At 42.7% G+C, this 12,933-nt stretch overlaps 1 protein-coding gene across 5 annotated transcripts in view; it reads left to right on the top strand.

Annotated features, from left to right (window-relative positions):
* The window catches only part of si:ch211-200p22.4 (phosphatidylinositol-binding clathrin assembly protein), a 67,366-nt gene that overhangs the window by 23,941 nt on the left and 30,492 nt on the right, over positions 1-12,933 (top strand). For 4 of the 5 annotated variants that reach the window (XM_053629416.1, XM_053629415.1, XM_053629419.1 and 1 more), the window contains 5 exons: positions 5,730-5,805; positions 5,935-6,037; positions 8,175-8,268; positions 9,924-10,035; positions 11,696-11,802. In XM_053629416.1, the coding sequence (XP_053485391.1) occupies positions 5,730-5,805; positions 5,935-6,037; positions 8,175-8,268; positions 9,924-10,035; positions 11,696-11,802 (492 nt within the window). Of the gene's footprint in view, positions 1-5,024; positions 5,806-5,934; positions 6,038-8,174; positions 8,269-9,923; positions 10,036-11,695; positions 11,803-12,933 lie in introns of those variants that run through there. The other variant, XM_053629420.1, reaches the window with a different exon arrangement.

Raw genomic sequence — 12,933 nt, 5'->3', positions numbered from 1 at the left:
ATACCGCTATAGGAAGTAGCACAGAAGGCGAAAGCCGATGAAAATCTCATTCCTTCAGTTTCAGTGACTACCTGCTCAGGGTGCTGATGGATCCTGAGGGAACTTGGGGTGTGAGGTAGGAATTCCTAGTGGTAATTTTAAAACGGCAAATCCACCTACAGCTACACTGTATGGCCAGAGGTCTGAGGACACCTGACCATACCACCCAATTTGCTGTTATAATAACCTCCACTCTTCTTGGAACTCTTTCCACAAGGTTTGTGAGCGTGGCTGTGGGGATTTGCTCTTTCAGCCACAAGAGCTTTAGTGAGGTCAGGCACCGATGTCGAGGGTGTAGTCGGTGTCCAGTTCATCCCAAAGGTGTTCAGTGAGGTTGAAGTCAGGACTCTTCTACACCAAACTTCCATGCAGCCCATGTCTTCATGGAGCTCGCTTTATGAACAGCGGTATTGTCGTGCTGGAACATGTTCGGGCCTCTTGGTTCCAGTAAAGGGAAAGTGTCATGCTACAGCATACGAAAACATTCTATACAATTGTGTGCCTTCAACAACTTTGGGGAAGAACCACATTTGGGTGTGATGGTCAGGTATACGCAAATATTTGGGCATATTATGTATGTCTTTGTGGGTTGGGAGGAAATTGGAGAACCCACAGGAAACCCACATGGACACGGTGAGAATATGTGAAACACTAAACAGGCAGTAACCCGAGCTCAGCATTGAAGCGGTGAACTTGGACCTGTGAGGTGGCGATGCTGCAATACCTGCTGCGTCACCATGCTGCCATGTGACCCACTTTTATGATTCACCCACAGACATGCAGACTTTAATAATCCTCTGTGGGAACTAACTTACTTGCTGCAATGTTAGTACACATACTATTTATTTATTTTTTTTTAAATATTTAAATTGATACATAATTAGGCACCATAATTGACATCAATGGAAAGCATGTGTTTCAGTAGATTTGAGCTTTTCAGCATTCAAAGCAGATTTTAATTCTGAATATATAAACATGATGAATAGAATTCGAACAGTAAAAGCCGTTCTTTCCGCCCTAGTGTACACGCATCTAAAGGTGTTCTGAGGACGTAAGGTTTGTGTGTGGGCAAGTTTGTATATCTTGCTGGAGGAGACATGTCCCTGCAGGGATAGGAACATCTGACTGTTCAGACCTTCTGGGACTAGTTCATGCGATCGCAGGAACGAACGCAGAATCAAGCAAACCACGCGATATTCGGAAGAGTTTGCCATTTTTAATACAAAAAAAAAAAAGCTTTTATTTAATAAAACTAAAAGGGACAAAAAGGTTTCTTTTGGTTACTGGGTTAAGGTTAGGGTTAGTTTTAGGTGTAGACAGATATATTGAGCTACATTAGTAATTACGAGAGCGTGTGCGAGAGCAGGGAATTTCTGAGGGTCTTCCTTGTAGAGCCCTGATAAAGTGTTTGTGTTGCAGAGATAAATAACTGGCTGCTGATAACGCTGTTTAATGAGAAGCGCCTCGGAGCGTACAGACACGCAGCACGGAAATTGAAACGCAGGCCTCAGATGATGTTGATTAGAGCGGTTGTGGGTGGGATTGGAAGAGCCCTGACCCTGACACGGGCCTGCTGTAATCCTCAGTACCGACTCACGGCTGCATTTCAGTAGGATTCAGATTTGCTGATCTGGGAGGTTGTAATTTGGTTATGATGTTATTACTATAGACTGTTCTTGCGGGGGAAGCAAACGAGCGAGGACGCTTGATTAACATTCCGGCAGCGTGGTGTGTTTGAGCGTGCTCGGAAAGCACCGCTGTTTGCATAATGACCGCTGTGTTTGAGTGATGCGAGATAGCCAGGGTAATAATTACCTCGGCAGTGATTTTTCATTCGTACATTTCCATAGTATTTTTCATACATACTTAGCAGATCGGTTCCCAGTGAGAAACTCCGAGTGCTGTATTGTGGATTATTGATCATTAGGAATGCTGCTTGTAGTCTGATATGACTACTAAAGAGGAGCGCTCCTCCATGCACTGTGGATTTTCTCAAAAGACTTGAGGGAAGATGGGAAATTAATTGGCCTTCTTGCCATCATAAGTTTGTGGCCAGAACAAACAGATTGCCCTGAGAATAAACAGTCTTCTTGTGTGCTTGTGGTTTTAAATTTTTTTTTTTTGTATTTTATTTTAATAAAAACCTCACTAGTTGCATGGGCCGTATCCATAGTAACTCTGAACTTGTTGAGAGATAAGTGCTTCACTTGGCTGTGCAAATCCGCATGCATGCACAGTCCCACTTCTCCAGGGTCAGATTTGATTTCTGGCAGTAAACTGATCAGGACAGGGCTGAAATCTCATCGTAGATCAACAATCACTTCTCAAAATGCCTTCGTGAGGTGTGTGGGTGTGTGCACTCCTCTGGCCAGAGGCGTCTGCATTAATAATACACAGGGTTTATACTCGATTTATTATTAGCGGCGTAGAAAATCCACAGCTCTTATTTGCTTATATAATGCTGTCCATTTTAAACAAGCACCTTCGAGCAGCAGCACGCGTGGAAGCGTGACACGGGATTAACTGGAACACGGACGAGTGACTGCACTAGTGAGTGGTACTGTCCTTCCTGGGTTTCCTAGCAGGACTTCCTCCATTCTGTTTCAAGGCGATTGTCTTCTCGGGAAACACCTCAGCAGGCTGCGGATGGGGCAGGAGAAGGTGCTCACCTGGCGTGTGTACACACGGACGTTCCTTTGCTGCAGCGTATTCCCCGGGCAGACGAGGCAGAATATTAAATAAGACGGCATACGACAGAGCGAAACCGATTTACTCGCTGATCAGACGAACCGGTCGAGACGATTAGTCACGGGATCGGTCAGTAATGTGAAACGCATTACTGAAGCCCCGCCCCTCTGCCCCAGCCTTCTTCCCCGTGTTTCCTGTGATAGGCCCCAGGCTCCCCATGACTCTGCGCTACAGAAGATGGATATCACATTAACACTAAAGACACATGCCAGGCATTATTATGTATCTTTTCATTTCGAAAGTGCGTGTGTTATTTGTTTTAGGCAGGCGTTTGGTCGGTTAAAAATAAAGGAAGTTCAGATTAATCTGGCTTCAGCTAAATCGGACACAAATCTAGCTGTAAATAGAGTTCACATAAACACAGGTGAGGCTGGAAAACATGATTTCAGCCTTCAACGGCTTTATAAAAACACTGTCTGCTTTCATAATTCTCTTTTTTTTTTAAATTTTATTTCCAGCAACCTCAGACAAAAGCCCCTCGAACTCCGCTTTACTGAAATGTCTCTTTTTCTTTTTTTTTCTTTCCCTCGTCTGTTTTCTTTCCTTGGACATCTCTTGGTTCTCGATCGCCTGCTGAATGTTTTGCTTTTCTTGTCATATGACCTAAATAAGGGCTAGTGGCCAGGAGCATGTTTCCATACAGCTGAAGCTGATTTTATCGTTTCAATGGTTTTTTTTTTCTTTTTCTTTTTTTTTTCTTCCCCTTTCCTCTGATGCAAATTGTCTAGAACGCTAGGTGAAGTGTGGCAAGTCAGCTTAGCGGGCGATCTCCAGAAATGATTGTACTCTGGAAAAACACTGCAGCTGTAAGCCCCAGTAAATACAAATGGCTCTCGGAGTAGTTGGGTGATGTGTCTTGTGTGCATGTTTCTCCTCGACGTCATTAGCATAATGTGAACAGTACACCTGAGTGTGTAAGAGTGCATACACCTACCATTTATTTCTGCCTTTTGTGTGCATCACTCAGCCTTCACACAATTGTCTGGCGTAATGAGTTGCTCTGCCAACATCAATTGAACCTCGCTGTCTAGATTCTTTCCCAAGAAATGCGGTCAATATCATTCCTCTGGGCTTTCAGCCTCAGGCAGTGTAATTCCACCTGTAGGGCAAATCATCGCTCGGTACAGCGCGTTTGTACGCAAGCAAAGGTGAGATGCTGGAGAACGCATTTGCATTTCCTCCATCATTCTCTGATTTAAACAAAGTCGCTTATTTTTGCCGAGCTTCTCGTTTTAGTGTTGACGTTTGGAACCGAGTGGCCGCTTTTGGAAATGTTGTCACTTCCTTGTTCTGACAGGATTTCCGTCTTGGTTGAGCAAGTCCCAGGACAAAGGGGAACTTGGGCCTGAGCTCATACCTCATGACCATCTTCTAGGTGCTTCTAAGGTCACTAAATGTCTTGAGGCAATATAAGCTTATTCTCTCTAGAACACCTTCTCTGAGATTTATTTATTTGTTTATTTTGCAGCATTCACCTGAAATAGCTCAAAGCATTCCCTTACAGTGTAAAAAGAAAGCTAGAAAAAAGAGAGGGAAAAAAATCCCTAAGGGGGGTGTATGTGTTTGTGTGTGTGTGTGTGTGTGTGTGTGTGTGTGTGTGTGTGTATATATATATATATACACACACAAGTTATTATATATAAGTTTCACTGATTTCAGATAACTCAACTTTTTAATACTTTTGGCCTTTTGGTAACAGGATTTATTTTTAATGCTTGACTGCAGAGCGCTCTGCACGTTCTCATGCCCTCTTTCCCTTGCATTTAAAGATAAATAAACAGCTTAGTTCCAGTGCCCCAACTACTTTCACTACATTTCTAGTTGAGCAAAAAATTGAGAAATGAGAGAGATGGTGTTATATATGGCATCTGTGCTTGGGAAGGAGGCGTGGCTCTGTTCCTGTCGTTCCCTCTAAAGAGGGCGTGGCCTTATTAATGTGAGTTCTGGTTCAGTAAATTGCATTGGAAATGCCACTGCTTTAAATGTATTTTTCATTTGCCAGATTGTGGATCGATCGTTTCTCACTGCTCTTCGCCTGGTGTTTGGATTTTCTGTTAGAGTTTGAATGAACTATAATTGCAGGTTTAGTTTGGATTTGAGTTGATGTAATTAAACCTGTTTAGAAAGCTATTGAGGTTTCTGATTTACAAAACTTTTGTTGTGGTTAAAAAAAAAAAAAATTTAAAAAAAAAGAGCAGTACCAAAATGAAGCTTCAAGGCCTTTAGGGTGTTTTTTTTCTTTTTTTTCCTCTCTCTCTATTTTTGTATATGGCAGTTGTATCATGATCGTTATGTACGTATTGTTGGTTAAGGCTCTGGGTTACTGATTGGAAGGTCGGGGGTTCAAGCCCCAGCACTGTCAAGCTGCCACTGTTGGGCCCTTGAGCAAGGCCCTTAACCCTCTCTGCTCCAGGGGCGCTGTATCATGGCTGACCCTGCACTCTGACCCCAGCTTCCTGACATGCTGGGATATGCAAAGAAAAAAGAATTTCACTGTGCTGTAATGTATATGTGATTTAATAAAGACTCATTATCATTATGTTCAAGTGGCAGAAGTCATTACTGTGACTCCCCCCCAAATTTCCACTCTCTGATAGACTCTCTTGGACAAGATCACGCACTGTTCAATCAAGTCTGAGCAGATCACTGTGTGGAACATTGCACGATTCTGTTTTCGGGAATTTCCAGCCTGCTTTTCCCAGCCCCGGCTCAGTCAGCCTGGAAAGGCAGCAGCAGCAGCAGCGAGAACGTCTGCCAAGCCCGAGAGCTCAGAAAGTCTGATCTTGCACAAAAGCTTCAGTTTACACCCACTTCAGCCAGAACAGGGAGTTTCCTCCTATCAGCGGTGTCCTCGAAGCAGTCACGTTCCAGATCTGTCATGTTTTTACCAGAACACCAGACAAAATACTGATCGTAATCTCTGTGGCTTTTCTGTCTCGTAGCGTTTCATTCAGTACCTGGCCTCGAGAAACACTCTCTTCAACCTGAACAATTTCCTGGATAAAGGTGCGTTGCAAGGTACGTACAAGTCCAAGACGCAGTGTGCACAAACATGATCACAGACGAATAAAAAGTAAGCTTAAACCCCCTACGTATATTGTATGTGCTCTTTTCATTTCACGTGTGTCCTCATTTATTCTCTCGCAGGCTATGACATGTCCACCTTTATCAGGCGCTACAGTCGCTATCTGAATGAGAAGGCTCTGTCCTACCGGCTCGTAGCTGTCGACTTCACCAAGATGAAAAGAGGGTAAGCCCAAACATCTGGAACTTTTTATTTTGCCTTTTAATTCTCAAAACGTAATTTCTAAAGCAAACTGAACTCTTTAAAAAAAAAAAAAAAAAAAAAAAGTATGTTTGAGGAGTATTTCTTTTTGTAAATCATTACCTTGTCATGGATGGCTGACTCAGAGAGTGAGCTGGCTGTCTAAAGCTTTATTTGGATTGGATTAGTTTTACATGAGGAGGCGGGTAACATAATCATCCGTGTATCTCCTGGGATTTTAGTTCCATCCCAATCTTTCGTCATTTTCCACAGACTGTGTGCACATACAGGATGGATCACACCATCTTTTACCTTCTATACAATGACTTAGACATAACCACAAGTAATATTTATCCTGTCCAAATTGACATGTTGATGATTTTTCATTTTTAACGTGTCTGAAAAGAGGTCTTGTGCTTTTTCTTTAATATAAAGACACCCCGTGAAGTGCTCGTTGGGTTTTGGCAGGAGACGATTTAAAAACAAAACCAGGCAATAAAATATAGATGATGTTAAAAGGACTTGTCAGAATAGGGATGTATCCAGAGGCACCAGTGCTGCCTACATGCATGCCATGGCCATGTGACCAGCTTATAATAAAAGCTGCGCTCAAGCAATGTCGGATTTACCGTGATTACTAGCTGACAACCCGGACGTTCTCCTCAGAGCTGTTCACGTCTTTGTACTCTGAGTTATGCGTTTCTTTTTAAAAAAAAAAAAAAAAAAGATCCTCGCTACATTAAACTGTATCGTATGTCTCATTTATTTTCAGATCGATCGACGTTAATAACGGTCAATTATACGCATCATAACACGGAAATATTACGAGATAAGTACTTCACTACAGTGAAGTTGCAGCGGTCAGGTGGTACAGGCTCTGAGAAAGCTCAGAAGTTGTAATTACGAGTTCTACGAGGACGTGAACGCTTTTAGCAAGTCGGAATCTTGTAATTATGGTAATTAGGACGTGGCGTGAACGCAGCTTAAGTTCAAAGCTTTCAGGTTGCGTTAAACGTAGTGCTCATGGAATTTTTAGTGTGAAGACGTGCTCCCTTCTCTCCGATTTATACAGACATCACTTATACTGTGCATGTCAGTCATAATTACTATAAAACCTCCTCCGGCAACGCAACAGAAATATGTCCTAAAAAAATCTTATCCTATCTAAATAGTGCTTGAGGGATGTGCTGCATGTACAGATCATCTGGGGATGTGATATGATATACACATGCAGTGAGCGAGATTCTGCTTATACGTATAAATAATAATTAATCAAATAACTCTCCCGATAATTCCTCATAAATCATGCTTTTATGTGTGTATATTCGTTGGTTAATTTGGGGACGGGAGCGTTTCATTTACTGTCGAGCGTGCGTGATCTCTCAGTCTCTGTGAGCTACAGTCGAGTCAGGCGTGCTTGTTACCACACTAATGAAGTTGCTTCTATAATCCGATCGAGCTGATTCTTTAAAGACAGTGAACGCGATGCCTCTCGAGAGCTTCCACTGTGCTGGAGTGTGACGAGCTGATGTTTAGAACTCACGTCCCCCTTTTTAATTTATAATTTATTTTTTTTTACTGCTAGCTATTTATCTGTTTGTTTCCCACTGCACAGTCTGAGTTGCTCTTCTTCCAGGCTAGTGATGAAGAGACTTGATGAATAACGTCGAAATAAGCTTTTCAGAAAACACCTCCTCTGGTATCAGCGTTATTTTAATTACACCGAGCGACTCGATTATTATTATTATTAATCAGAATAACATCAAGGCTTTAGTTTTGTTTTTCCTTCTGAAGTGATTTCTTTTTATACATGTTTATAAGCTTAATTGTGGCTCTACATAATGTTTTTGTACTTTGTTAGTTAAACCCAAATACGTAATGTGTATCTGGTGTTATTAGAAATGTATTCGAGTGTTGGCCGATCTGCAGATGGGAAGCACACACGGCACAAAACGAACAAACCTGTGCACCTGATATTTCTTTGTGGAGGGTTTTTTCTTTTCTTTTCTTTTCTTTACTGGAGTGGTTCTCTGAGACTTCAGGACCTTCGGTTGTTGGTTGTGTTCGTTTCTGTACGTTTGTTTGTTTTGTTTGTTCATATATCTGTTTGTGCGTTGTGCAGTATTGATGGAGTGATGCGCACCATGAATACAGAGAAGCTGATCAAAACTCTGCCCATTATTCAGAACCAGCTGGACGCTCTGCTCGACTTTCAGGTGTGTGTGTGTGTGTGTGTGTGTGTGTGTGTGTGTGTATATATATATATACCTGTGTGTCTTGCCTTATAATCACCCTGGATGTGTTTTTCTGTGTACTGTTGTTAGGCTGGCTGATGAAACTAATTACATTCAGGTGCTCGTTTCAAATAATAAAATGACGAGGACTTCCATGTTTCCCGTCTCTAGTTGTGTGCTGATGATGAATTCAACACTTTAAACAAACCTCACATTTAAGTAATGGTACAAAACTCAAATAGAAGGATTGACTTGAATCACTGTTTTGTTTTACAGTTACATTTATATAGTGCTTTTCTAGACACTCAAAGCATTTTACATAGTATGGGGGGCGGGGGGGGGGTTCCACAACCACCACTAGTGTGTAGCATCCACCTGGATGATGCGACGGCAGCCATGGTGTGCCAGAACACCCACCACGTGGGGATTATTAGGGGGCCATGATAGAGAAGGGCAAATGGGGGAATTTCGCCAGGAGACCGGGGTTATACCCCTACTCTTAAAGAGAAGTGTCCTGGGATTTTTAATGACCACAGAGAGTCAGGACCTCGGTTTAACGTCTTATCCGGAAGACCATGCTGTTTTTACAGTATAGTGACCCGTCACTGTACTGGGGCATTAGGACCCCCACAGACCACAGGGTGAGCGCCCCCTGCTGGCCTCACTAACACCACTTCCAGAAGCAACCGTAGTTTTCCCCAGGACATCTCCCGTTCAGGTACTGGGCAGGCTCCACCCTGCTTAGCTTCAGTAGGAAACCAGGTGAGAACTGCAGGGAGATGGTTTTCAGAGCTAAAAAGTTAAGTGCATCTACAAAGTGTAACCAAGAACTAATGTACAAACAAATATTTACTAAAACTCCGTTCCAGGATGAAGTCCTGATATGAATTTCAGCCGAACTTCAGGATCTATAAAAGTTCCACAACATTACAGTAGTGCTACACGCAAACACACACTGCGCAGCAGTTACATCAGCATGTGGTACAACAGACATGGACATGCTCTTTACTAGTTTTGCTTTGTATGCGAACATGATCCTGCTGTTTAAACCAATCATGCAGGCCCAAAGGACACTCCTGACATGTTTTGACTCTCCTGACATGTTTGGCATTTGATTAAAGAAAAGTGATTGCGATATAGAGAATATTTGTAAATGGCTTAAACGCATTTAAATCAAGGGATTTGTGATTTTCATCATTGTAACGGAATTAAAAATTTTTAAAAATCTACCTCTCGGGGTGTTTTGAGAACTGCTGATCTAAACATAGAATAAGTATAAGTACCATCTTTGTAGTTCCTGGTTTTTATATATATATAATATATAATTATTTATTTATTTATTTATTTTATTTTTATTTTTTTTAAAGGCCTGCAACTGTAGCCCATGAACTAAAATTAGCTTGGGTTCGTCATGTGAAAGCCTAGTTCTCATTGGGCTACCTGCTAACTTGGTGCCAGCTGCTAAATCATTCATCAGGAGGAAGTCGTCCTAAAGTCGCCGTGTTTTATTTATTTAAACAATGGGATGAGAATAAAAACTTCACGTTGTTGGTTTCGTCAGCTGATGACTGCAGCCTGCTGTTTAAGTGATGTTAAGAGTAAACACTTTTTTTTCTTGTCTCTTTGTGTGTCTCCAGGCCAATCCTAACGAGCTCACCAATGGTGTGATTAACACTGCCTTCATGCTACTTTTTAAAGACTCCATTCGTCTGTTTGCCGCCTACAATGAGGGGGTCATCAACCTGCTGGGTAAGACACTCGCTCTGCCTCTCTGATCGCACAGGGGTGTGTCCTAATCTCACTCGCTCAGGGGAGCGCACTCTATTCTTCCTTGCTGAAAGAATGACGCTGTATTCTCCGTCACAGGGGTGTGTCCTAATCTCGGTTACCTTTGAGGAGTGTGCTCAGTTCTCACTTCCTCTGACAGGCTGTTCTGTTCTCACTCTCAGATAATGGTGCTCTGTTCTCTCACTCAGCACTGTAGTTTACAACATAGGTTTCTGCTGCATTCTGGGACATAGTGGCTTCTTTGGCAGTGAACAAGAAAGACATGGCTGCAAATCCGTCGTCACGGAAACAGAGAATGCAAAATCCCACCTTCCAACCTTTTAAGCCCTGGATCAACCGGTGTATATACTCGACAAATTGCAAGCGGAATGGGAAAAATGTAAAAAAAACCCAAAAAACTAATTATTTGAAAAAAAAATACTGAAAAAGGAAAAACATGCACTTACCCTTTTAAAACGAGACATGATCAAATGGTGTCGCAAGGTGCCGTGTAGGTCACACCAGACTGACCCATGATTATTTATTGAAGTGCGAAAAACCACTAAAACGCCAGTATTGCAACACTCCCTTGACCGTAAAACACATTTTTTTAGCCTGTCCCATTTGCAATGTCATGAAACCACGCCTTCTATCAAATCAAACTTTGAAAGACTTGTTTTGTAAGTCACTCACTCTCTCAGATAAGGGTGATTTCTCTCTCTGTAAAGGGCGCTCTATTCTCACTCTCGCGGAGAAGGGTGATCCGTCTCTCTGTAATGGGCGCTCTATTCTCACTCTCGCGGAGAAGGGTGATCTCTCTCTGTAAAGGGCGCTCTGTTCTCACTCTCGCGGAGAAGGGTGATCCGTCTCTCGGTAAAGGGCGCTCTGTTCTCACTCTCTCGTGGAGAAGGGTGATCTCTCTCTGTAAAGGGCGCTCTGTTCTCACTCTCGCACAGAAGGGTGATCTCTCTCTCTCTGTAAAGCGCGCTCTGTTCTCACTCTCGGGGAGAAGGGTGATCTCTGTAAAGGGCGCTCTATTCTCACTCTCGCGGAGAAGGGTGATCCGTCTCTCGGTAAAGGGCGCTCTGTTCTCACTCTCGCGGAGAAGGGTGATCCGTCTCTCGGTAAAGGGCGCGCTATTCTCACTCTCGCGGAGGAAAGTAAGTCATTCTCACTCAGTTGGTTGCTGGTATGCGAGACTGCATCATTAGGTGTGTAAGAGGCAGCATCGAGCAGCCTGATGGTTCCTGTGGCTTTCGCTACATGCCATCATGCTGGCTTCTTGAAGCAGCGCATGTTATTGTTGGCACTGACGTGGCTTCAGTCTCCAGGGCCGTTTCTTTTTCCTTCTGTTTTACCAAGCTGTCTGTAGCGCCGTAGCTCAGTCGTTAAGTCTGAGCCATTTTTAAGAAGTGTCCCCGTTAAACAGCTGATTCTTGTAGACCACGCCGCAGCTGACACCTCTGAGCGAGCACTCGCTGCACTTGCTTTCCTCGAGCGGGTGATTAACCTCCCTCTGTTTGTCTGGATCCTGTCGCCGCTTTCAGGCAGTCGCATGTGTTTCGACAGCTCTCTGATGTGGTAATTACAGCTTTTGCTCAAATCGCTCATCTAATGGCTGTTGTTCTTTTTGTCTACACAGAAAAATATTTTGATATGAAGAAGAACCAGTGCAAAGACGCTTTGGACATCTACAAAAAGTTCCTGTACAGGATGACCAAGCTGTCAGAGTTTCTCAAAGTAGCAGAGGTACCGTTTTTTTTATAAATTTATTTCCTATAAATAAACACACAGACGCACTGAAGGAGGACTCTGATGTTCTGCAGTCGTCATCCTACCTCCTTTTTAGTCAATGCACTGTCACAAATCTCACCGTGACTCCTGGGACGGAGGGAGAGATGTACTGTGCCACACCATTTCCTTCTTACATAATGATTCACGTGGGGGAAAAAAAATAGTAAAGTATATCTAAGCTTCACCTCAGTTATTGACGGTAGTACGTAACATGAATTAAAAAAGGGACTCTTCTTACTGAAGGTTCTTATCAAAATGCATTTTCAAGTTTCAATTACTGAAAAGTTCTTTAGCAGCCTATAAGAGTCTTAAGCAAGGAAATATGAATATTTCGTCCAGTTGTATTGTAAACTATGCCAGACGTACCTTTAGTGTGTGTGTCTGTCTAAATTTGGTAAGGACATCAAATGTATATAATGTAGGATCTTAAACATTTGAATTTGTGTTTTTCTTTAAGGATTTAATTGATTGAATTGACTTTTAGCCTTCGTTGACGTATTTCTATATGTATGTTTTTTCATGATTAATCACGATGATGGAGATTACATTACAGTTTGTATTGAAACGTTTCATATTCTCCTTTATAGGAACAAAAGTGAACTGAATGCTCCTCCAGCATCTTCTAGCTGTAGATAAAAGTGCAGAGAGAGAAGGACCCCGCTCTTGCATTCTGTCTCTTTGGCTATTTGTGGGTCTCTCGTGCTTTTCTCAACGTTTCAGTAGTCTCTCGCTTTTTCTTTCACACACTCGCCCTATTTGTGGCGTGACCAGCTGAACTGTCAGAGTGCGGTTGCACCTTCTTTTGTGAACCGAGGGCTGCATTTCAGATGCTGATGATTTGCTCATTCTCTCTCTCTCTCTCTCTCTCTCTCTCCTCTCTCTCTCACTCACACATTTGCAGCACTTTTCCCCTCTCTCTTCTTAGAATGCAGCGAGCGTCTCCGAGACATGATTTTCAAATTGGCTTTTTGAGAAGGAATGTCCGTCTCGGTTGGGTTTTTCAGATCTTTCCACTTGCTAGCGTTAAAGACTCTGCCTTCATTTGCGTGCGCGTGTACGTAACAGGCTTGTTTTTCCCCTTTAGAC

The sequence above is a fragment of the Ictalurus furcatus genome, chromosome 7, assembly GCF_023375685.1.
Source record: "Ictalurus furcatus strain D&B chromosome 7, Billie_1.0, whole genome shotgun sequence".
Taxonomy (NCBI): Eukaryota; Metazoa; Chordata; class Actinopteri; order Siluriformes; family Ictaluridae; genus Ictalurus; species Ictalurus furcatus.
The sequence above is the reverse complement of the archived record's forward strand: the minus strand, read 5'-3'. Positions and strand labels throughout refer to the sequence as shown.